The 26,943-nt window shown below is 34.1% G+C and overlaps 1 protein-coding gene across 1 annotated transcript in view; it reads left to right on the top strand.

Annotated features, from left to right (window-relative positions):
• The first annotated feature begins 1,428 nt into the window (after window positions 1–1,428).
• The window catches only part of LOC126886769 (macrophage mannose receptor 1-like), a 39,976-nt gene continuing 14,461 nt past the window's right edge, over window positions 1,429–26,943 (top strand). The window contains exons 1-8 of the mRNA XM_050653793.1: window positions 1,429–1,673; window positions 1,798–1,871; window positions 9,130–9,238; window positions 10,211–10,465; window positions 14,180–14,271; window positions 14,324–14,432; window positions 21,222–21,479; window positions 24,085–24,164. Coding sequence (XP_050509750.1) covers window positions 1,601–1,673; window positions 1,798–1,871; window positions 9,130–9,238; window positions 10,211–10,465; window positions 14,180–14,271; window positions 14,324–14,432; window positions 21,222–21,479; window positions 24,085–24,164 — 1,050 coding nt within the window. The 5' untranslated portion in view covers window positions 1,429–1,600. The remainder of the gene's footprint in view (window positions 1,674–1,797; window positions 1,872–9,129; window positions 9,239–10,210; window positions 10,466–14,179; window positions 14,272–14,323; window positions 14,433–21,221; window positions 21,480–24,084; window positions 24,165–26,943) is intronic.

Raw genomic sequence — 26,943 nt, 5'->3', positions numbered from 1 at the left:
TACGGGAGCAAAGTATGCTAAATGGGGATAATTTATAATGGGGGATACTAAATTGGGAATCTATTGGGCTGTGAAGAGTAGGTCCTAAAACCAAACAAAGTTAAGTATTCCATTTTAGCGGGGAATTGTCCATTTTTAATTTAATTTTTCATTTCCAACAATCGTTTTTTTTTTAGATTATAGCGCTATCTATCCATAATTCGAAAAAATGCCTCGAATAAATGTTACTTATTTTTACGTAAGGAATCCAAATCTGCAATAAAAAATGGGGGCTCCCATTTAAGATTTTAAAGTAACCCCCCATACCGCCTCCGTGGTGGGTCGTGTTTGATGCCATTCGATAGATTTTTCAAAAATATTAAATAAGTGTATTTTTCAGTTTTTCGATCTGATGTTCATTTCGCGAAATATCGCGGGATTCGTATTTAAAATATTAAATTTACCCCCACCCCTCTCCGTGGGAAGCTGTGTTTGGTAAAATTCGATAGATTTTTGAAAAATATTGAGTAGGTACGTATTTTTTAGTTTTTCGATCTGTCATTCATTTCGCGAAATATTCGCTTTTTTCTTGTGAAATATTGGGACTCACCCATCTTCCATCTTCTTACGCCCCGCCCCGTTCAAATCGTCAGACTTTTGAAATATACACTGTTTTGCATATGCATGTACTTAACTTAACTTATCTTAATCTGACGATTTCGAGTTTTTCTAGGGATAGGTTTTTTTTCGGTCCCCCCTTAACGCACTCCCCTGCATTAAGAGCTAATTTATGGTAGAGGTACATTTTAAGGGTACAAGGTTTCTCCCCATGTAATAATCTGACGCGCTCGAGTAACTGCAAAAACCCACGCTTGGTCTCCCCTACCAAAATGTTGCTATTTTTATAAACCTTTTCTATTTTATCTCCTTTACTTTAAGGGCGTAGGCGCAAAATTTGGCGCCAATGTGTTTTAAATGCATTAATTTTTTTCGAATCTTGAGAAAACTAATAAGTATTTTTGAAAAATTTAAACTCAGAATGAAAGATTACATTATTACCCAGGGCCGAAAGTGTCTAGAAAAGCCAAAAAGTTTCTTTTGAATGAGATATTTAAAATTAAAAATCACACTATATTTTCTCTGTTTTTTTTTTCACCTCTTATTAAAATAAACATTATAGAAGTCTGCAGGGACTTTTGGCCCTCGGTAATAATGCAATCTTTCATTATGGGTTTAAATAATTCAAAAATACTTATTAGTTTTCTCAGGATTCGAAAAAAAATGAATCCCTTTAAAAAGCATTGGCCCGAAATTTTACGCCGATGCCCTTAAAAAGAAAATATCGAAATTACGTTCAACAACATTTTTTAGATTATATAACGTTGACAACTATTGTTTTTCTAAAATTCATGAAGTAATGTTTTTCAATAATATATTTACAAGTTTAATTAAATTTTGGCAGTTATCGATAATGTTTACATAAAAAATATCGCGGGTCAAACGTCTTGTCCTATTCAAACAAATCCCGATAATTAACGGCCCAAAGATAAACCTTATTATATAAAGTTATCTGCTGACGAGTCGACAATTTTATTTGAAATTTTCAAATAATTTTACGAAAATGTTGGGCCGATCGGCAATTTTAGTTTTGCTCTTTTCCGCTTTCACCTTCGCCGATGAAGCACCTAGAGCAGGTAAGTTGGATAGATCAATAATTCTGGAATTAAAAAAAGAACAAAAACATATTTTTACTATAAAAAATAGCTAGAGATCGGTATCAATCGAATTAATTATAACACGATATTTTTATGTTTGTAGTTTTGACCCCAGGCCACGTACTTCCACTTGTGAAAAATGGAAAATACAATTATTTTATGGGTACTACCTTTAAGGTAAGTAGATATACACAATAACTTAATAATTCATGGATTCGACCGTTGCTTGATGTAAATTCATTTTATCTAACACAAAACACTAAAAACTTTTGTTTTCAATTGTTCCACAAAATTTACTGTCACTGTAATTGTTTCGGCAGTTTATTTTTCTACCATTTATCGAGGTACCCCTTTCCGATCATTCAACAGTTATTCTCATAGGCTTCTTCCCATGGTATGGTATGGTACACCGGGGCAGGGCCCACTTGTGAGTCCTTCAGTCACTTAGACCTCCTACAGCTGGTCCATTGTATCACCCCTATCTTACGGACCAGGTCCATAAGAACTTGGTCTTCGGCGTTTCTGGGCCCAGGCTGTACTGGGCTCCCATGTCTGTCAGAATCAGCGGGGTCTGCAAATTTGAGCTTCTCCTGCCGTTTAATCCTTCAGAAATCTTATAGCCTCGCATAAAGCCACAAGTCTTTTCAAAGGCAACTCCCTCACCTGGCTCGGCCGCATAGATTCCGACTCCAGGATCTGCCACCTCTGATAGGCCAATGGCGGGCACTTCCAGAGGACATGTGAGGAGGTTTCCTACACCTTATTACATAGATGCCACCGTGAGCCATCCGCCAATCCAAGCAGATGAAGCCTCTCATACTCTGTTCTCCATCTACATAATTTTGGAGACAGTATACATCCTTTTATGACACCTTGTTCTGTACGGATTTCATTTGGGAGTGTGTCAAGCAATTTACCTGTTTCAATAGTGTGTTCATATAGTTCAGTTATAAGTGAAATAAAGTGTTTTGGTACCTACGCCTACTTCTTTTAGTATCTGCCTTAAGTGTTGCCATTTGAACCTGGCGAACGCTTTATCTATATGTGTCTTTATCTATATCTATAAAACAAATATATAATGAGATATTGAATTTCCTAGATTGTTCAGTTATTTGTCTTATGTTTAGAAGGTGTTCTCGAGTATCTCTACCTTTGATAAATCCAGTTTTCTCCTGGGAACTTTCTCTTTGTAGAAAAAATTTCAGTCTCTCACTGATTATGTGTAGCATTATTTTAATGACATGAGAGCACATGGTTCTATAGTTGTTGTAATTATGGAAGACGCTTTTTTATGTACTGTTGTTATTCTAAATGTTGTTAAGTCATCAGACCATTGCTTCGAATGTAATATTTTGTAACAAAGCAAGTGAAGGAAATTTATTTCGGTTTCTTTTGTGACTTAAAGCAGTTCTGCTGTTATCATACCTGGACCTGATGCTTTCTTAGATTCGAGTTTGCTGATGGCCAGCCTTACTGCATTCTCCTATACAGGGTGTCTCATTAATAATTGTCCATATAGTAACTAGAGAAACCTTAGCACAAAATACGAAGATTTAACCTAAAACACTTAAATAAAATGTGGTTCCTTACTGAGTTTTATCTAAAAATTTAAAAACTATTTTTGCTCAGCATTTTAAAACTATTCGACGTATCCTTTTTATACTTGGCAGGAAGTATAGGTACTGTACAGACTACTAAATTATGTTAAAAACACGTTTCTGGCTGTTTCCAGAGGCGTACGACGGGGGAAAGTGAATGGTTGACCCTTTCCAAATTCTACGCCACTGACGAAATTGCTATTTTAGTTTAATTTTTGGATTCTCCAAATTTTCTATGAAAATAATATCTTCTTCATTCGTAACGATAACGTCATTAGTTTTCGAGATCTTTGAAGTTCAAAATGAAACGACACGGTTATTTTGATTAATGTAGTGACTCGCTTCATTTTTAATTTCAAATATCTCGAAAACTAATCATTTTATCGTTACGAATGAAGAGTATATTATTTAGGTAAAAGTATGGAAAATAAAAAAATTACACTAAAATAGCAATTTCGTCAGTGGCGTAGAATTTAGGAAGGGTCAACCAGCCACTATCCCCTGTCGTACGCCTCTGGTAGTAGCTAGAAACGTTTATGTATCTTAATTTCGTAGGGTATACAGTACGTACACTTTCTGCCAAGTATGATAAGGATAGGCCAAATAGTTCATATGAATCATATAAATACTCAAAATAACTGTGCCGTTTCATATTTAACTTCAAATATCTCGAAAACTAATGATTTTATCGTTACCAACGAAGAGTACATTATTTACGTAGAAAGTATTGGACAATCTAAAAATGGCACTAAAATAGTAATTCCTCCAGTTGTGTAGAATTTGAGAAGGGTCAATCATTCACTATCCCCTGTCGTACGCCTCTGGTACTAGCTAGAAACGTTTGTGTACCATAATTTAGTAGGGTGTATAGTAGTCGCACTTTCTGCCAAGTATGAAAAGGGTATGTCGAATAGTTTTAAAATGCTGAGCAAAAACAATTTTTAAATTTTTAGATAAAACACCCTGTAACTCAGTAAGGAACCACATTTTATTTAAGTGTTTTGGGTTAAATCTTCGTATTTTGAGCTAAGGTTTCTCCAGTTACTATATGGACAATTATTAATGAAACACCCTGTATATTAGATCCTTCTTAATTGTTTAAGGGGTTTGATGAACAAGTTCGTGGCGTTGATCATATTTATATAGTATATCTGGGCAATACAATCTCCATGTTTCTGCTATATCTGGGTTCCTGTTTTGTCTTCGTCGGCCCAAGTTCTGACTGTCACCTATTATATAGCAGATTTTTCTAAATAGCTCTCGGCTGATATTTTTGATCGCAGCTGTCAATTTCTTTACATTTAAATTCTGTAAGTATTATTGTTTATCAGCATCTTTGTTTACCTTGCATTTTTGTTTAACTTCTGTGTTGATGTTTCTCAAACTAATTTTTCCCTTTCACTATGTACACCACGTCAGCACATTTTTTTCTATTCTTAAATATTTTAAGGGTTTTATCTGTTATCCATTGTTCCTGTTTTACAGGATACTTACAGCTCTGTTGTAGCTCTGTATCTCTCTCTTAATCTCTTAATATTGGTACCGCCGTTTGTTGCTTTCCTCCGTCAGAAATATTGCACCGGTCGAGTTGTAGGCAGGGAAGGATAGATGGATATAAGATGGAGTAAAGGATTGAGATGTGTTTTTTCCTAGAAGGGGTGCTTATGAGAGAGTCGGTAGCGTAGGGGAACGGTTGACAAGCCCTAAAGTGATCTATCCTTTACTGGGAACTATACAAGATTACTACCCGCTACCGCGGAAAGTAGACAGAGAAGTAAAAAACGAATTAACAAAATTAAAGAACAAAAGATAGGAAGACATTTGTTTGAAAGCACAAGAGACCTGTACGGAACAAGGGTACAAGGGTACTTACAGGGAAGAAGAATTTCAGAAACTTGCAAATAGTCTAAGAGCTAGTAAACCCTCCGACTAATGATCTTCCTGTAAGGCTAGACATCTCGGTATAGTGATAATTCATAGCACACCAAGGCTAAATGCCTGCGCAAATTGATCCTAAGCGAACACAACCTGGCACCGGCGAGGTGCGTAGAGAGTTCTGCGCATCCTAATATCAGTGAATACTGTCATCGGCGTACAGTTTTCTGGTGTCGTGGGACGCGTGACTCAATTCTCAGTTGCGGTTTTTTTCTCGATATGGACGTAGAAAAGCTAATAGAATTCGTTCGGAATTACTATTATTATCAACAACACTGATTGTGATTGGATTGTCGTTGCAAAAACTGCTTACCTATTACATATATTTATATCTTGTCTACATATTTTATTTTTAAGCATGAACAAGCCCGGTATGATGACACATTTTATTTGAGGGTTGTGCGATATTCACAGATATGCTTAACGGTTTTTAATGATAATGTTGTGTAGATTTAAGAAATGAATGCTATTTACAAAATTTTTATACCTATAGAAAAGGGATTACGCCATTATTTGTGACATTGTATTTCTAGGCCTGGATCCCGCGTACCAACAAAAAGTTGAATAATAGCAAGCTGAAAATTTGTTAATAGCTTAACGGTGTCTCGTCAGACAAACTTTGATGTACGGGAACACTGAAACAGGGGAAGTTTTAATTGTGGAACAGGTTAAAAATTTGGCACGTGGGACTACAAAAACGTTCCATATATTTTTTTCGGGCAGAACTTTCAATTGATTTGTTACCATTTCGTTAAACTCTCATGGAAAAATTAGACTGGTGTTTATCACTAACTGGGCATTTTAATGAGTGAAACAGGAAGAACATGTCAAATAACAGGAATCATGTTGGTTAGTAATAGCAGTCTGATTTTTGAATGAGAGTTTAATGATAGGGTAACAAATCGATTGGTTGTTCTGTCCGACAAAATACATGGGACGTTTTCGTAATGTGACGTTCCAAATTTTTAAACTGTTCCACTATTAAACCTTCCCCTGTTCCAGTGTTCCTGTACATCAAAGTTTGTCCGAATAGACACCGTTAAGCTACTAACAAATTTTCAGTTTGCCGGATCCAGGTCTATAAAGTATGTTTTACTTTTAAAATAAAAGCTGTCCTTCATTATGTGTAGGTTCATTTAATAAAAATAAAAGTTAAGTTTCTGTAATACTTAAGAGGCGGCATTTCGAAGACTTGCATCATATTGAAAAGATGTACCGCACGGCTCTGTAGTCAGTGTGGCTTTTGCCAATAAATCAAAGTTATGCGTTTACAAGATATTTGTAAGTTTACATATTATTTGAAAAATAAGGAGTACCATAATGTGTCATTATAATCTCCTTTATACAGATCAAAAAATTGTTTAGTATGTATTTCTAAATCCACACAGTCATTGGAAAATGGTTCATGGTAAAAAATATCTATTAATGACACTGTTATCGACAAAGTCGATCAATTTTAAACTTGTCATCATATATTTATTAGACTTTTGTTTATCGTTAAAAATTAAATGATGGTTGTGAATTGTATTTTTTGTGTTATTTAATATTTTAGCAAAAACATAATCAGCAAAAAACTTATTTAAAACATGCGAACCGTTTTTGCAATCACAATCAATGCAGTGTTTAACTTATGCTCGTTATTATAAAGGTATGTAGAAATAGAATACTCAGTGTAAGATATCTCTTTGTGCACCCCGCTTGTGATCAAATTCGATGTTTTCGAAAGTAATACCGCTACGACTACTAGGGACGTGTAAGATATTTTTACAACGTTACTAGTTACATGTACGGAACTACCGTTTTTTAGTTGCCTACTCAATTCAGTACAAGGATCAGATACATCAGTATTTTGTAATCAGTATTTGTACTTAGTACCACTGAGAACCGGTATCAATAGTAACCGTTACACGTTTGCACTTATTTTGCCCGTCTCTATTCGTTACAGCGACAGCCGATGGTCGGGTGAGCTTGTGTTTAATATGCGGCACGCTAGAAAAATAACTGCACAGATCACCCGTCCCACCGGCGCAGGTTGTGACTCGCTTAGGTTCAATATGCGCCGGGACTAAAATCCATGACCTGGCAGGCATCAGCCCTGCACGTGTATCTACCAGGTGAATCGGAAAGTGCAAATTTAGGGGGTAAAATAAACTTTCTCCTGTAAGATTTAAATTTAAGTATGTGTTTGAATAGGTAAGTCATTTAGAAGAAATGTGTACAATGACAGGCGATTCTGAAAGCAAAAGACCTTGCCAAGCGAGGGGAAAGATTAGAGTTTTTCCTAAAATTTTTTTTGCATCAAACAAAGTTTTTTTAGGTCTTTCATTCTAAATAGAAAAGGTCTTTAGTGACTTTTCTCTTAGGTTCTTAGTTTTTGACATATAAGCGATTACGATTAAAAAGTTTAAAAATTGCGAAATTGGCCATCTTTAACCCTGAATCGGACATTTAACTGAAAATTTCAATGTTGCCAAGGTAGGTAGATATTCTTTAAACATCGACTGATGAAATCCCGATGATTTTTTTGCAATACAATATTGAAAACCCCTTTGTTTTTTAATTGCTAATCAAGCGGGCGTGACACTGTAGTATAAGTGGGGACGCGGCGGTTGAGTTTGCATAAATTCATTACCTCGAGAATGGGCAAATTTGAAGAGATATCCTCAGAAAGGTCCATTTCTATTTTGAAATTAGGATTTTTTGGCATATATGTAATAATAGTGACGTCATCCATCGGGCGTGATGACGTAATCGATGATTTTTTTGAATGGGAGTAGGGGTCGTGTGATAGCTCATTTGAAAGTTTATTTAATTTTCTATTCAGTAATATAAACGTAAATATGATTATTTATACAGGGTGTGCAGAAAATTTTTCTTTTTCTTTTGTGTAAATTAATTCAATATTTTTTTTGTACACACTGTACAAACAATTATGCGAATGTTTATATTGCTGAATAGAGTATTAAATAACCTTTCAAATGAGCTGCCACACAACCCCTACTCTCATTTAAAAAAATCATCGATTACGTCATCACGCCCAGACGGATGACGTCACTAGTATTATGTATATGCCAAAAAGTCCTAACTTAAAAAAAATCTACCTATCTGATGATTTCTATTCGAATTCGCCTATTCTCGAGATAATGAATTTATTTCAACTCAAACGTCCTCACTTATACTACAGTGTCGCGACCTCTTGATTAGCAATTAAAAAACAAAGGGGTTTTCGATATTTTATTGCAAAAAACCCTTTGGGATTTCATCAATCGATGTTTAAAGAATATTTACCTACCTTGGCAACATTGAAATTTTCAGTTAAATGTCCGAGTCAGGTTTAAAAATTGCCAATTTCGCAATTTTTAAATTTTTTAATCGCTTATTGTCAAAAACTATTGATCTAAGAGAAAAGTCACTAAAGACCTTTTCTGTTTGGAATGATTCAAAAAACCTAAAAACTTTTTTCGATGCAAAAAAAATAATTTTAGGAAAAAACCCTAATCTTTCCCCTCGCCTGGCAAAGTCTTATGCTGTTCAGAATCGCCTGTCATTGTACAAATTTCTTCTAAATGACTAACTCAAACACATACTTAAATGTAAACCTTACAGAAGAAAGTTTATTTTACCCCTAAACTATGCACTTTTCGATTCACCTGGTAGATACATGTGCAGGGCTGAAGCTTGCCAGGTCATGGTTTTTAGCCTTGGTGTGCTATGAATTATCACTAGAAATATTTCTAGCCTTACAGGACGACCGTTAGTCGGAGGGTTCACTAGCTCTTAGACTAAAAATGTTGAACGTACTTTATAATTTACTCGATAAAGTTTTAAAATAAATTGTATAGTAGTTTTACGTACTTATTTTTACAAAATACTCTTCTAAAGAATCTTTATGACCATTACAGGCAACTCAATTGCAAGCCCTCAGGTTTTGTAAAAATATCAACATGACTTTGCTGGATATCGAATCAGAGGCAGAAAACGAAGCTGTATACAAATTAATTAAAGAAAAAAGTAAGTATATATACAGAGTGGGCCAAATAAAACTGTCCACCTCGATATTTGGCAGTATTTATTAGATTTTAAGAAAATGACGAAACAGTTCGATTTTTGATCTAAGGGAACACATTTTTACGGTACATACATCTGTCATTTGTCAACCCCCCCCTTCCACATCCCCCAACCCTTATGTTTAAATAAGGAATAGGGGTTGTGTGCTAGCTCATTTGAAAATTTATTCAATTCTCTATTCAGTAATATAAACATTAACATAATTTTTGTACAGGGTGTTCTAGAACAATTTTCTTAAATTAAATTAAGTGACACAAAAAGAAGAATGTATGTAATTTATTTAATTCAAAATACATTTTACTGCTGTCACAAAACAGAAAAAAATGTTTTTTGATAAATGAACATTGTTTTTGCTTAATTTCAATGTTCAAGCTGCCACCCATCTGCCTCTTGATAGGTTGAATATTGAATTTAAGTAACAAACAATATTTATTTATCAAATAAACATTTTTTTTCCGTTTTCTGTCAGCAGTAGAATATATTTTGAGTTAAATAAATTACATACATTCTTCTTTTTGTGTCAATTAATTTAATTTAAAATAAGTTTTCTTGCACACCCTGTACACATAATTATGCCAATGTTAATATTACTGAATAGAGAATCGAATAGCCTTTCAAATGAGCTAGCACACGACCCCTATTCCCTATTTAAAAATAAGGGGTGAGGGATGTGGAAGGGAGGGGCTTGACAAAAGACAGATGTAGGTACCGTAAAAATGTGTCCCCCTTTTCTTAAAATCTAATAAATGCTGCCAAATATCGAGGTGGACACTTTTATTTGGCCCACTATGTCCACATTTATTTTAGACTTTTATTTATTTTTAAAAATATACGACAAATTATCCATATTTTTTGTTGCTATTAAATGTTTTTTATGCATGTATGTTTTAAGACTAATTTCATTATATCTTGTAGATGAAGGTGACAGTTATTGGTCTTCAGGAAGCAGAATAATCGACGGAAAATCCTGGTTGTGGTTAAGTACCGGCAAACAAATCGAGCAAACCTACTGGGACAATGGCCAGCCCAATACCAATAACGAATATTGTTTGAGTCTGAAGATCGATAATAACCGCAACAAGGTATTCTGGCATGATGATGTTTGCAGTTATGAAAAACCTTTTATATGCAAAGCAGCTGCAGATGAAAATGAAAAGGGACAATCAGAAGGTACCTAGGATATATTTTATTAATAAATTTTTACATTTTTTTATATTAAAATGTTTTAAGGTGTTTTTCCAACACTAAATAATATATTGTTATACTTTTTACTACCACATGTCGGCTTCTAATGTTGTCCGCCGTTTTTCGACTTTCAATCGCCATTTTATCCGGTTGTTTCATAGCTCCTCTTCTATGTTTCTTTTCTCAGCTCTTTAGCTATTCCTTCGCTCCAACTTTTTCTCCATCTACCTCATTTTCTCTTCTCTTCTGGTTGCCATTTTAGTATTTCCTTTGGTATTCGTTACTAATCCATTATTATTTGTATAATATCTCCGAAACAGGTAATAGCTATTTGTATAACAAGGGAGGAAAGTGCTACTTTTCCTCCCGAGAATGAAGTTTACTGCCCGACGCGTAGCGGAGGGCAGTAATCATTCAAGGGAGGAAAAGGCACTTTACTCCCATGTTATACATATGGTTTTTCCACCTTCCTCAAATAACAAGTCATTTTTTCATTTTTACTTAATTTATTTATGTAACTAACCAACAAAATTTATTAGAACTAAAACTAACAAGTACGTACAATATAACTGTCAACTGTCAAATATAAGTCAAATTAATAATGTAAACATTGTTAAATCAAAATAACAATTTACTGTTTTTTACCATTCTGCAAAATACAGAGTGTTTTATAAAGAAACGTTAAAATGTATAGAAACTTACGTAATAGAAAATAGATATTGTACAGGGCGTCAATAAGTTACATTTCATGAATGAAATACCATGACGTCACTTTTACTTTTCCTCCCTAGGGAGGAAAAATATTTTCCTCCCTAGGGAGGAAAAGTACAACTTTGCTCCCTACAATCAGGTCCGGAAAAGTATACTTTCGGTAGAGGTAGGTGGAAAAATGTTTTGTTTGATAAGTCATACGTGATTGTTCGTTTAATTCTAATTATTTCTCTAATGAGTTCGTTGGTAATTCTTTCTTTTCTAGACTATTCTGCTGCTCTTCTCCGAAAATCAATTTCCCTTGCTCTCAGCGTCACCAGTATTCTCTCTTTCAGTGACCCTACCCCATAGCTGTAGAGTAAAGTGATACTTTTCACTCTAGTCTCATATATCCTCTTTTTATTTTTTTTTGCCGATGGATTAATCCAATAAAAGACTGTTTAACATTGTGCAGTGTTTAGCAGTGCTTCATTTTGTTCATGGCATCTAATATGACATCTTTTCGTGCTCCTCCAATGCACAAGTGTTCGGCTTTCTTTTATTTACTTTTAGACCCCTATACTGGGTGTTTCATTGGGAAAGTAACATACGTTAACTGTAGAAAGAGGACACTTAGGCTATCTCAAAAATACCATATTTAATGGATCTTACTCCATTAATAACAAAGATACTGGGTGTTTTATCTATTTTGCCATTTTCTTAATTGCTTCATAACTTTTTAACCACATTATATATTTATTTTATAATTGGCACGCAAATATCATTTAAGGTGTACAATAAATTAATTTATTTACAATTGTAAAAAATCCAGATGCGGATTAAAAAATGTTGGAAAAATATTCCGACCCCAAAACAACACCCTGTACATTAAATTTTTTTAAAATGGATTTTTCAGTTTAAAAGAGGATAAAAAACTAAATTCAGTGGTATAATTTGAGTTTTCGGCAAAATGATTTTTCTGGAGAAATTTTGAATTTGAATTCGGATATTAAGTGAATTGCGAGAGCTCTAAGTAGAAAAAAATTGAAATACAGCTTACAACTGTTCAACCTCACTGTATATTGATTTTATATTTAACACGCGAATATTCTTTTAGGTGTCCAATCAATTAATTTATTTACAATTATAAAAAATCCAGGTCCGGTTTAAAAAATATTGTGTAAATATTCCGACCCAAAAAAACACCTTGTATATTAATTTTCTTTAAAATGGATTTCGCATTTGAAAAGAGGATGAAAAACAAAATTAGTGGTCTACTTTGAATTTTCGACAAAATGAGTTGTCTGGTAAAATTCTGAATTTGAATTCTGAAATTATGTCAATTGCGAGAGCTCTTGTAGAAAAAATTAAAATGCGACTTAATTTTAATTAATACCATTATTTAATCTAAATTGGTAAAATGTTAATATTTTAGTGTTTTTTTATTATGCGTGAAAAATAGTTTTTGGCGAATATTCATCTTTAAATAATGAATAAATTATAAAGGGTCAATAAAGAATACATCACTTCAACAAAATAGCTAAAAATTATAACAAAACAGCGAAAATTTGAAGCATAATCACTATTCAAAACTAAAGTACTTATTCAAAATTACCACCATCAAAAATTATTTTTTTTATACGTAGGTACGGTAAATTTTTTTAGTTAGGTACCTAGCGTCATGTGTACTGTGTACTGTGTGTGTTGAGTAAGTGTCTTGTTACATTGCAAAGTCGACGTCATTGTCTTTGCAAAGAGACGCTAATTGTATCCGAACGTCTGCGGTCCCTCCGATGAGTACCACCCCCCCCAAGGACAGAAACTATTTTCATTTATTAATTTATAATAAACGAAAAATGTCTGACCCTGGTGAGATTCGAACTCACGACCATTCTGACCATTCGATCTAAAGGTAGGGTCTCTTACCACTGAGCCACAGAGGGGGTCATCAAAAATTATTGTTATGTGTGCAAATGTTAATATTTTACCAATTTAGATTAAATAATGGTATTAATTAAAATTAAGTCATATTTTAATTTATTTTACTTTGAGCTTCGCAATTTACATAATTTCAGAATTCAAATTCAAATTTTTACCAGAAAAATCATTTTGCCGAAAATTCAAAGTATACCACTAATTTTATTTTTCATCCTTTTTCAAATGCAAAATCCATTTTAAAAAAATTTAATATACAAGGTGTTTTTTTGGGTTAGAACATTTATACAATATTTTTTAATCCGGACCTGGATTTTTTATAATTGTAATTAAATTAATCGACTGGACACCTAAAAGAATATTCGCGTGTTAAATATAAAATCAATATAGAGTGTGGTTGACAAGTTGTAAGCTGTATTTCAATTTTATTCTACTTAGAGCTCTCGAAATTCACATAATTTCAGAATTTAAATTCCAAATTTCACCAGAAAAATCATTTTGCCGAAAATTCAAAGTATACCACTGAATTTAGTTTTTTATCCTCTTTTCAACAGAACAATCCATTATAAAAAAATTTAATGTACAGGGTGTTGTTTTGGGGTCGGAATATTTTTCCAATATTTTTTGATGGAAAGTTTAGCGTATATACTATAGAGTTGGTGAGTGTTAGCCCCAGTGTTTTACATTTGTGTTTCTATGTATAAAAAGTAAAGCACTTTCGAGGTATATTTTAACTAAAGTGGTGGAGAGGCATCATCCTTGCTTATCTTGATGTTACAAATCCTGTTGTTATTTGTGTCCTAGTTTTATTTTTGTTATGGGTTGACTGTGTAGTACCTTAACGGCTTTTATTAATTCTATATTAATATTCGTGCTTTCCATTGACTGCCGGAGCTACTTCAGTAGAACTTTCTTGAAAGAATTAACTTTCTTGGTATGCATTACCGGTAGTGCCTCTTCGATGACAGGCAGCCAAAGTCTTACAATTTCTTCCCCAATATGCACTAAGTAGTACCTCAAAAAAATTTGAATGGAATATTAACTTTTTTAATTAATACCTTTATTTTTTTTTAGTATGGTCCAACATTTTTGAAGGTACCAAAGGATTGTTTTCTGACGAGTTTGTCTACGGAAACAAATACTACTATTTTGCAAGGCAATTCAGGGTAAGAATAAAAAAGTTCTTTAGATTTATTAATATCAAAATAAAAATTTTAGGGTAGTTTTGCTCAAGGTTTCCAATTCTGTGATAGCATTGGTATGCTACCCGTTTCTGTACTCTCACAAGACGAAAATGACAGGATATACAAGCATCTTAGAGATACAAGTAAGTATAAACAATTATTTGTTTATATTTTCTGTTTTAATTAATATATTCTATTAGTTTTAAATTTTTATTAATTTCCAATCAGTTCTTGTACCTTGCACGACTAGTTTCGAACACTAAATTGTGATGTTCATCATCAGGTCTCTGCATAAGTCACTAAACTGCCAAAAATTACAAATTACTACTATTGGGATATTATAAGGTACACAAAAAATTATGCGAATATTATTTATGTATATTTTAAAGATCATATAAATTATACTTACATGCCGATGCAAGGAATCTAGTTACATAGGTGTGTACTAAATATTCAGTAATTATAGTCTAAGAGCTGGGAGCGGATTTTGTGCGTGATAAGTAATATGGAAAAACTATACGGGGATATGTTGAGTTAGTTGTGTACATGACTTTCACCAACTGCAACGGTCGGAAACCAGAGTGGGAGCCGAGGGTAGTTATAAGGGGTCAAAATCGCGGTTTTTATTATTTTTTTTATGACGCTTATGATTGAGATAGTGCACCAAAATTTGGGAATAAGTAGGTCATGACCCTAAGTAAAATCTCTAGGGGCGCAACGCTGCGTGGCCGACAAAGGGGTGGGGGTAGGGGTGAATATAAAAAATATAAGGGGTCTTTTGCAACGTTCGTGATTGAGATAGTGCACCAAAATTTGGGTATAAGTAGACCATGACATAAATAAGTAAAATCCCCAGAGCCGGAAACCAGAATGGGGAGGAAGGTAGTTATAAGGGGTCAAATTCCCGTTTTTTATTATTTTTTTTGTGAAGCTCATTTTCGAGATAGTGCACCAAAATTTGGAAATAAGTAGGTCATGACGGAACTAAGTAAAATCTCCAGGAGTGGAACGCTGCGTGGCCGACAAAGGGGTGGGGCAGGGGTGAATATAAAAAAATGTAAGGGGTTTTTTGCGACGTTCTTAATAGAGATAGTGCACCAATATTTGGGAATGAGTAGACCATGACATAGCTAAGTAATATCTCCAGAGGCGGAAAGCAGAGTGGCGGACGAGGGTAGTTATACGGGGTAAAAGTCGCGATTTTTATTATTTTTTTTGTGGCGCTCATGACGGAGATAGTGCACGAAAATTTGGGAGTAAGTGGGTCATGAGGTAACTAAGTAAAATCTCCATGGGCGGATCGCTGCTTGGGGTACAAAGGGGTGGTAGGCAGGGGTGAGTTTAAAAATATATGGGGTTTTTTTTGCCGTTCATGATCGAGATAGTGCACCAAAAATTTGGAAATAAGTAGGCCATAATGTAACGAATTAAAATATCCAGGTGTGGAACGCTCCGTGGATGACAAAGGGGTGGGGACAGGGGTGAATATAAAAATTAAAAGGGGTATTTTGTGACTTTTCTAATAGAGATAGTGCACCAAAATTTGGGAATAAGTAGACCATGACCTAACTAAGTAAAATCCCCAAAGCCGGAAACCAGAGTGGGGGACGAGGGTAGTTATAAGGGATCAATCTCCGTGGCCGACAAAGGGGTGGGGACAGGGGTGAATATAAAAATTTAAAGGAGTTTTTTGTGACTTTCCTGATAAAGATAGTGCACCAAAATTTGGGAATAAGTAGATCATTACATTACTAGAACGCTACATCCAGTGAACGCTGCGTGGAGGACAAATGTTGTGCCGGGTCACAAAAAAAATAATAAACACTGTGACTTTGACTCCTTAAAACTACCCTCATCCCCAACTCTGGTTTCCGACTCTGGGGATTTTATTTAGCTAAGTCATGGTATACTTATTCCAAAATTTTGGTGCACTATCTCAATCTAGCACGTCTCAAAAAACCCCGTATATTTTTTATATTCACACCTACCCCCACCCCTTTATCGGCCACGCAGCGTTTCACCCCTGGAGATTGTACTTAGTTACCTCATGACCTACTTATTCCCAAATTTTGGTGCACTTTCTCAATCGCGGACGTCGCAAAAAACCCCTTATATTTTTTTTATTCATTCCTGCCCCACCCTCTTGTCGGCCACGCAGCGTGCCATTCATGGAGATTTTACTTAATTACGTCATGACCTACTGATTCCCAAATGTTGATGCACTATCTTGATCATGAGCGTCACAAAAAAAAAATAATAAAAACGGCGACTTTGACCCTTATAACTATTCTCGTCTCCCACCTCTGGTTTCGGGCTCTGGGGATTTTACTTAGTAATGTCATAGTCAACTTATTCCCAAATTTTGGTCCACTATCTCAAGCACGGATGTCGCAAAAAGCACTTTATATTTTTTATATTCACCCCTACCCCCACCCCTTTGTCGCCCACGCAGCGTTCCGCCCCTAGAGATTTTACTTAGGTACGTCATGACCTACTTATTCCCAAATTTTGGTGCACTATCTCGATCATGAGCGTCATAAAAAATAATAAAAACCGCGACTTTGACCCCTTATAACTACCCTCGGCCCCCACTCTGGTTTCCGGCCGTTGGTGAAAGTCATGTACACAACTAATTCAACATATCCCCGTATAGTTTTTCCATATTACTTATCACGCACAAAATCCGCTTCTATCTCTCCGACTATTACGCTACGTTGTTGACTGAAGATCATCAGCTTTATTGCGCATCGAAAACTCTGGCAGTTTTCTTAAACGAACTTTTCAGAGCAGCCGTCTCCAAAGTCCGAATAGCTATGATGATTGCCGACCTCAGTCGCGGAAATGGCACTTGAAGAAGAAGATTATGTGTTATAACTTAATTATTTTATTTTTTACTTATCTCAATTTTACAAATATCCCGGTAGCAGTCTCGCTCATTTCTGTAACGTAAGTACTCGCGCGTAGAGAAAAAAATCTCACAATATACCTAGATTTAAATAGGTACGAATTTAAATCAAATTTCTCTTTTATAATATTTTTATTTACATTTTATGTTAAAAATATCTATTTCTAACAATTTTAAAGCTAATTAGTTCTCACCAAAGCCATAAATTCCACAACAAAAAATAAAAAAAAAGAATGTGTGTGTACTTTGTACGCACGTAAGAAGTTATACTTCTATTATATGATTATATGATTATAAACGAAATTAATATACTTTTTATTTATATTTTATTTAAATATTAAATTAATTTATACTTACTACGTCTCAAACATTTTTATTAAAACAGTGCCAAGAAACACATTAAAAATGCCACAAATGATTTCTGAACATTAATTGTCGGAAAAATTTTTAACTAAATACGTATTTTCTGAAAATAAAATTATATAATAAATATACTTACAATCATAAAATGTATAAAAAAAAAATAAAAAAAATAAAAGTTTCTATTGGGATTCGAACCAACTTACCACGCGGCTGGTATTTTCGTTGTATTGGGATTCACCCGCATTAAAACTTCGCTTGTCATTATGTGCGAAGATCGTCTAACTAAACAGATTAACTTTTTGACATTTTTAACTTATGTAAATCAAATTATTTTGATTTTGAATTGAAATGATTTAGAATTGAAAAAATACAACAAAACATAGAGTAAGAAGACAATATATTAGGTGAATATTGATAGAAATTTTGATGGTAATCAAATTATGTAAATAAAAGTATTACATACTACTTATGTATTTTGGTAGGTTCAAGGTAGGTATCGGAGCCCGTAAACGACTAATAAATTTCGCAATCACTTGCGTCGTGCAAAGTGGCTATGTTCAAATATCATAACAAAATTTGATCAACTATTTATAAAACACTTACCAGTGAAAGATTCTTTAGCTTTAAATAAGCGAGATCTGCGGCACTCATACTAGGCACAGTTTGATGAGCTTTCACATTGGCATGCAACAATTATCTCTGCTATGTAAATAAGTCCAAAAATATAATATGAAAACTATTTAAAAAGGCAGTATAACCATTAACTAACTTTTTGTTTGTTGTTTCTCTTCCTACAAATTTTAAAACGCAACAAGCATACATTATAACCAAACCATGCACAGTCCCACAGCTGTGCCACAGCTGCCATATTGGATAATTTTTGTCATCATGCCCCGCTAACTCTAATAAAAAACATGTAATCGTATTTATTTTCCTTCCGTTTAGTCAGAGGCGCTGATGTCGGCATTGTGATTGGTGGAACATGACTTTTGACAAATCCTGCGCTATCTGTGAATCTGTAATCTGTGTTCGTGTTCGTTCGTTCGTTGTCGTTCACTTATTTTATATGGTCGGTTATGTGATGTATTTGAGTGTTTGTGTTTAGTTTGTGTCAGCATAAAAAGCTGATATTCAGTCGTGTTTTTTGATATTTTTGTTATTTCATAATCGAGTACCTTTTTAAAGGTAAGTTTTTCTGATTGTAGGTACTGTTTATCCAACAGTTTTAAAATACACATTTTATTTCGCGTTTTGTTGTTGGTTCTAATGGCCGATCAGCTGTTGTGTGCAGCCGATAAATTCAACAAGTAAACATATATTTAATCGAAATTAAATACTCATATTTCTATGTAAAATGTCACATTATTGTATAAATAAATAATTAAGAAACAAAAGTTGTTTGTGTTTTACCTTTATTGTCCACTTGAATAAAATAAATATTAAATATTGGAAGTACCGTATGGAGGCTATGGTGTACCTAGCGTGGAGGCTAGATAACGCTACCCTTCCTATCCAATCAACAGCAAGAACGTTTAAAATTTCACACCTATCATGTCGAAGCTACAGACCACTTATGTGGAGGCCAGATTTGTAGTATCCTTCCAATTTTCCAGGTGCTGAAATACCTGACATATTTTTTGAAGGGTAAGATCGCATTCTACCAAATCACACAACACTTTTTTCTATGTTTATCATGTCATTTGAACATCCAATCAGAACAAAGTTATAATGCGCATGCGCCCGGTCGCTAGGTTTTCCCATATAAAATTTCACCGTCATTACGCCCGTAAAGAAGTATAACTTCAAAAATATTTTTTTTTAATTTCAAGTTATCACGGAAAAGGATAAAAATGTGAGATTTTTTCTCACGGCGCGACTGCTCCCGGGATATACGTTAGTCACAAACAATAATGTGTAAGGGAATGATTAATATTTTGAATTTAAATTATTTTTATGCAAGTTGAAGTTTTATTAATTTTATTTTAATATTTTTATTTATTTTTAATTTTATTAATTTCTGAAATTTCATCTTGCAGAAAAATAATTAAAATACATAGTTAAATTGTTTTTATTTAAATAGGAATTTTATATAAAAAGCAGTTTTGTATGTCACATCAAGTTGCTTATCAGAATTACAAAAGAGATTCTAAATATAGTGCAACCTTCAAAATTATTTTAATATGTGTAGTGTCTTGATGTGGGTGAACTGTTTCTATGTTTTGCCCTGTCCTTTACATCTAATGACCTCTCAATTTTGGTTATTAACCACCAAAGACTAAATTTGGATGGTCCATTATGTTACATACAAAACCACTTTGGACATAATAGACATCCGGAGCAGTTCTACGAGGCTAGTCATATTACATTACTTCCTTTAAATAATGTTTCTAATAAATAGGTAAAATAATAACATAGATACATTTTTTCAATAAAACTTCATAATACCTCCATAATAACTTGAATAAATAATAATATAACACCATTTACAGTTTGACAAACACTCATACCAATAGTTTTATCCTATATCAGTTTGTTTCTAACTCTCTTCTCAAGAAAATTCCACATTTTTCTTTAGCCTAGAATCCCAATAGTTGCAATTTGTAATTTTAGCATTTAAGTTTGAATCAAATATTGATAGATCGCAGTTTGGTTTTCGGTTTGCAATTGGAACTAGAGAGGCAGAACAAAATAAACGGTAAGCTAACGAACAAAATAAGAGATACCGATGACACGTCGATCCTTGCCAGTAGCTTAGATGAATTACAACAGGCAATGGAAAGGATCAATTCAGTTAGTAATGAATACGGCCTGAGCCTCAATTTCAAAAAGACAAAATGGATGCTGATAAGCAAAAAGCAAAAACCTGCTCAGTTACGGATTAACATACTAATTGACCATGTAGAATCTTATGCATACCTTGCCTACAACGTAAAGACAAGATGGGAACAGAGCACAGAAATTAAGGCAAGGATAGAACGAGCTAGAGCAGCATTGAACAATATGAAAAAGCAAGGATTTGTCTCTTCCCCTAAAACTGCGTCTAGTAAAATGCTACATTTTTCCGATCCTAGTATATGGTATGGAGGTCTGGACGCTGACAGAGACGTTCACGAAAAAACTAGAAGTATTCGAAATGTGGGTGTACCGACATATCCTTCGTATATCCTTGACCGAACATGTCACCAACATAGAGGTAATCCACAGAATCAGAAAAGAGAGATAAATCGTGAGCACAATTAAACAAATAAATTTGAATATCTAGGCCACACATTGAGACACGATAAGTACCGTTTACTTCAGTTAATTATCCAGGGGAAAATAAATAGTAAGCGGGGGCCAGGCAGCAGAAGATACTCGTGGCTCTAAAATCTGCGGAGATGGTTCGGGGTCATATCAGTCGAACTATTCGGAAGTACCGTAAGCAAGATCAGAATTGCCATGTTAATAGCCAACGTTCGCAACGGACAGGGCACTTGAAGAAGAAGAAGCATTTAAGTAACCTGTCCGCGGACCTGACAATGAAGAGCAAAGAGTAGTGTTCGAAACACTACAGTAGTGTTCGAAAGAGTTTTTTCAAGGTACAATCAACGGATCGTGATGCAACAGATTCATTATTTAAATCTTTCATTTTACAAAAATGCTTTAACCATTATCTTCTTTTCAGATGCTGAGGAAAAATGGTGGTCCTCAGGAGCAAGATCAACCGACAGTGTCCACTGGTTTTGGTTATCCAACGGACAACTTGTCAATTATACAAACTGGTCTGTTTCAGAACCTAACAACAGACTCAGTGAACAATGCATAGCTTTGGACATGAATAAGGATAAGGGATTGTACTTCTTTGATATTGGATGCCGTGTAGAACATCCAGTTGTGTGCGAAAGGCCAGTTAAACCAAGTAAATTGAGCAAAAGGGAAACTCGTAAGTATTATTAGTAATAACTAATTTTTATAACATGACGAATAAAACATGACGAACTGATGAAAATATTAAATTCAATTGGTCTAGACAGCAGAGACCGCTGTATAATAAAAAATATCTATTACGAACAAACTGCAGCTATTAGAGTAGGGGATCAGTTAACAGACGACATAAAGATAAAAAGAAGTGTGCGACAGGGATGTATATTGTCTCCATTATTGTTCAATACATATTCAGAGCACAATATGAACCTAGCACTAACGGACATAGACGAGGGAATACTTATAAACGGAGAACGATTGAACAACATAAGATACGCTGATGATACTGTCATTTTTGCAGAAAGTCTTGAAGGTCTGCAGATACTTGTCTCCAGGGTGACAGAAGTAAGTAGCAGGTTTGGGCTTGATGTTAACATCAAAAAAACCAAATACATGGTTATGAGCAAAAATAGGATACCAGCTGGTCAATTACTAGTTAACCAACAACCTATAACGCAAATCACCAACTTTTGTTATTTGGGTGCAAACTGAAACGAACAGTGGGACCAATCGACGGAAATTAAGATAAGGATCGAGAAGGTAAGATCAGCTTTCGTCAAAATGAAAAAAAATCTTTAACAGCCACGATATAAAATTGGAAATAAAAGTGCGTTTACTAAAATGCTAATTACCAACGAAGAAGTGCTATATAGAATGGGTAAAGAGCGCGAACTAGTCGTAACCATAAAACGTCGCAAACTGGAATACCTGGGCCATAATGCGCAATGAACAACGATATGACCTACTTCGGACCATACTTCAAGGTAAAGTGCATGGGAAAAGAGGTCCAGGACGAAGAAGAATATCCTGGCTGCATAACCTGCGAAAAGGGTTTCACTTAACCACTACCGGACTTTCCAGGGCAGCAGTCAACAAAGTCAGAATAGCCATGTTAGTGTCCAACATTCGTAACGGATAGGCACCATAAGAAGAAGAATTTATAACGAAATAAGTTTTTGTTTTGATTCAATTTGAGTCTCTTACCATGCTCTGACACGTCACGTGTTTCTGGGCTTACCCGTTATCAAAGAGGCTTGTAAGAAGACTGAATTAAGACGCACCGACTGTTTATTTAAATATACCATATTATGCCTTTAGCGACATCTGACGAGGAAAGATAAAGTGTATTTAGCAAGTCTATGTTTACAAATGTATTCCTATTGACAAATTTCTTCTTCTTCTTCTTCTTTTATATAGGCAGTACTGCCTGTTTTTCTTCAACGGTGCCTTTCATTCTGCCCCTAAGTTGTCATTCCATCTTTTCCTTGGGCGTCCTATACTTCTCCTGCCTAACGGTGACTTGTCCCTGGCTATTCTTACTATCCTTGATTCAGACATCCTGCTTATGTGCTCATTCCACTCTTCTTTTCTGTTCTTTACCCAGGTATTTATATTGTCTACTCCACATATGCGTCTGATTTCCTCACTTCTTACCCTATCCTGTAGTCCTTTTCCAGCAATCCTTCTTAAGATCTTCATTTCGTTGGTTTCCAGATGTCTTCGTGTTTTGCTTGTATCTGGTCTTGTTTCGGCCGTGTAAGTCATAACTGGCCTAATAACTGACTTATATATTCGGGCCTTTGTTTCCAATCTTAGGTGTTTGTTTTTCCAAATTGTGTCGTTTAGGCACCCGGCCGTTCTACTGGCTTTAATTATTTGGTCTTTTACCTCTTCTTCGATATTGTTGTCGGCTGATAGATTAATTCCCAGATATTTGAAAGTCATTACTTGTTGTATAATTTGATTGTCTAACTCCAATTGGCATCTTATTGGTTCTTTGGCAATTACTAAGCTTTTTGTTTTTTGGACTGATATTTTCATATTCATTTCTTTTGCGTTAATGTTGAACTCGTGCAATAATCTTTGTAAGTCGTCTTCGCACTCTGCTACTAACACGGTGTCATCAGCGTAACAGAGTATTTTTATCTCTCTATTGCCCATTTTGTACCCTCTTTTTTTCTTCACTTGTTTTATTATTGCATCCAATATTATGTTAAACAGTAGAGGGCTTAGTGAATCTCCTTGCCGGATTCCTGTGTTTGTTTCTATGGGTTCTGTTATTATTCCATTGACTTTCATCTCTATTTTATTTCTTACATATATGTTTTCTATCAGTTTTATGATATCCAGTGGTAAATTTTTCTCATATGGAAGGTGTATCACATCTTTTAATTGGATTCTATCAAACGCTTTCTCTAGGTCTATGAAACAGAAAAAGGCTGGTTTGTTATATTCTAATGATTTCTCCGCTATTTGCCTTATCACAAAAACTGCATCGTTACAAAATTCAATCTGCTAAAATAATAAATCGCAAAATATTAAATATTCTGGGATTTGTATTAACAATTTTATTTTATTATTAAATTTTTTTTAGAACATTAATTAGCAATAGTATCAATAATTTTCAACTGTGTTTTTCTATATTTTAGTCGAAATATAAAAGTAGTTTACGAGATCAAAATTATGTTCTTTATGTTTTCTTGCACCACCAATTGTTTTGTGACTATTTTTTGTTTTCCAAATTTTTGCAAGTTTCATAATATGTCATTTTATTTTATTTTTAGAACAACGTTGGTTAAAACGTGCCCAGTCTGTCAAGAACCAAGAAACTCTTGGAAAATATTATGTAGAACAAGACTTTGAGGTATGTTCATCACACTCTGTACTATATTTAATTAAAAAAATTCATTGCAAAAAAATTTATTACAAAAATAGAATATAGCTAGAACATAATCGTTTAAACAACTGTTTTCCATATTACTTCCTCCCATGGATTTGGCAAGGTTTTTACAGCTGGTGCCCTTCCTGACGCTAACCCTCCTCCCCAAGCAGCACCGAACGGGTTTATTAACTCTTTTAAGGATATTTTAAAACTGTAGAATAAAACTAAAATTAAAACCATTTGGTTTTGAAGTAAACCTTAAGGTTGCAATAAAACCGCTTTCAGCATAAAAGGGCCCACTCTGAAAGAGGTCAATAAAACCAAAAATAAAAACCTTTTTAAAAATTTGTTTTCTTAAGCAACTGGTTTTAAAGCTGCTGTGAAGGTGCTTTCAAAACCATGTTAAAGGACACTTTAGGCGCAGGCAGTTTTATAGCTAACTTAAAAAGGTTTCTTAAATGGAGACTTTTAAAGACAATTTACCATATTAAACGATTCTTTGAATCCATAATATACTCCATATAGGCCAACAAATTTTTACATGTGTTATGATAGATAGATACGTATTTGTAACCACAAAATAATAAAAAGTACTTGGTTATTTCGGACTGTTAAGGTAGAAAAACACTTGGGCATCCAACTTTATTGATAATGCTAACAAAATAGATCTAAATAGCTCACGGGCCATAAAATTTTTTGCTTTTGTCGACTAAAAAATAAAAATAATAAAAAAATTTAAATCCGAAAAATATTAATATGAAAGAAAAATAATTTTATCTACAATTTTAATGTTTTAATATTAAAATAAATCGAATTTATGTGTTTAAGTCGCTTATTTATAATTTTTATGTAAGCCTTATATTGTAATCTTTCATGGTTTTCAGTATCTCCAGAAAGGAATATGGCCGAAATCAAAATAAAACTATTTGGTCTATCGAAAGAGAATTGATAAGATCAATTGGTTTTATTTTATTCCTTTTCAAGAGCATATATCCTACCTAAAAGCAAGATTGCCTTGCAATTAAAACCGTTTAGTTTTAATGGTGCTGTCAATAATGCCACTCGGTTTTAATGTGAATCTAACCTAAAATCGAGGCGTCAGAGTGCTGTGTGTATTGTATTTTTCTTTTAAATGACAAGTTCGTTTATATTTTTAGTATTTGCGACTTATTTCTTCCATACTAACTGTACTTCCACTTTTTACAACACACTACACTACTGTTTCGCTCTAAAACAAATGGCCAACCATTTTGGACATGAAAGAAGAGGGGATGAGTAATAGTTTTATTGTTTCTAACAAGAAGCATAGTTTAGTCTTTACGATAACCAAATTGATTCAATTAAGGGCGTTTGGTTTTAATATAGCCTACTAGTTGCTTTTAAGAAAGCAACTTTAAAGAAAACAAAAAAATAGTTTTAAGGCATATGTTTTACTGACATAATAGTCTAGTGATTAAGTAGTTTTAATAATCGGTTTTATTAGTCATATTAGAACAATCTTTAAAACTACAATAAAACTAAAAGGTAACAAACTAGAATCTAATAAAACCAAACAGTCCGGAAGTTCTTCATAAAACTGATTAGTTTTAAAGTGAACTGAGAATAAACCATTTTAAAACTACAATAAGACAAATTATCTATTAAGATTAATTAGTCTTATTTGATACTCTTATTAGATACTTTAAAACTAGTGACAAACCATTAAGAGTTTTAAAGTTCTGGCAGTATACCTACAAGGTAACTTTAAAACCTTTATCTTCTTATTTACCACAATACATTTTTATAAACCTTTAATAACACTAAAATGTTTTTATTGTGCTATTTGGGTCCTTTATCCAGACTTGGGACAGGCGCTGAGTGATATTCAATACATCCAGCAACCGTCAGATGCGGAGATCACCTCTTCTTTATTCAAAAATTTAAACTATGTTGGATGAAGGATAGAGCTACTAGTTGATTAAGGGGAGTTAGCGAAAAACAGAAAAGAAGATGGAAGGACTGCGTGGTAGAGAACTTTAGAGAGAAAGGTTTAGTTGCAGAAGGCACGATAGATAGAAATTAGTGGCTAAAGGGAGTAAGGAATACTGATTCATGAAAAGGGAAAAGCTGAGTAAAGAGAAGAATCGTTTAAAGAACAAGTTGTTCCTTTTACAAACCTTTTTAGAGAAATAAACAAGGCGAAGATCGCGACATTAGGGATCCGTCCATATGCTGCTGAAGTAATTCTTTACATGGTTCCTCACAAGCACCTGTTGCATAGCAGATATGTTTTATCGTATCATTTCCTTGGTTATCCGGGAACGGACCTATGGCGTAGACCATGGCTTTTCGGGCAGCTGCTGTGGTCTCTTCTCTGGTGTCTTTCCGTTTCTTCGCAGGTATCTCCTAGGTAAATATCTTCTCTCGGAGGTTTGCAACGATATCGTCCCTTAACCCTTAAACGCCCAAGGGTGGGTAAAAAATGTCCACCTAATGCGTATTTCTTTGTAACATATTTATTACGTGTTTAAAATTTTTTAAAAAATTATTTATTGTTAAAAAGACAGCCCTTTATCAAATCGTTGTGTTAGAATAACAAGGTTCTATCTCCAAATTTTTTTAAATTGAGATTTTTATGTAACTTGGTTCTATTTTATGTTCTTTACCTTAATATGATCCTCGCACCGACATCTATTAACAGGTGGCTGAAATGCGTAAGTTCTATCTCAGAGAATTTTAAATGTTGATAAGTTAACAAGCTTCTAACTGACATAGAAAAACA

Source organism: Diabrotica virgifera, chromosome 6 (assembly GCF_917563875.1).
Source record: "Diabrotica virgifera virgifera chromosome 6, PGI_DIABVI_V3a".
NCBI classification, from domain to species: Eukaryota; Metazoa; Arthropoda; class Insecta; order Coleoptera; family Chrysomelidae; genus Diabrotica; species Diabrotica virgifera.
The sequence above is the reverse complement of the archived record's forward strand: the minus strand, read 5'-3'. Positions and strand labels throughout refer to the sequence as shown.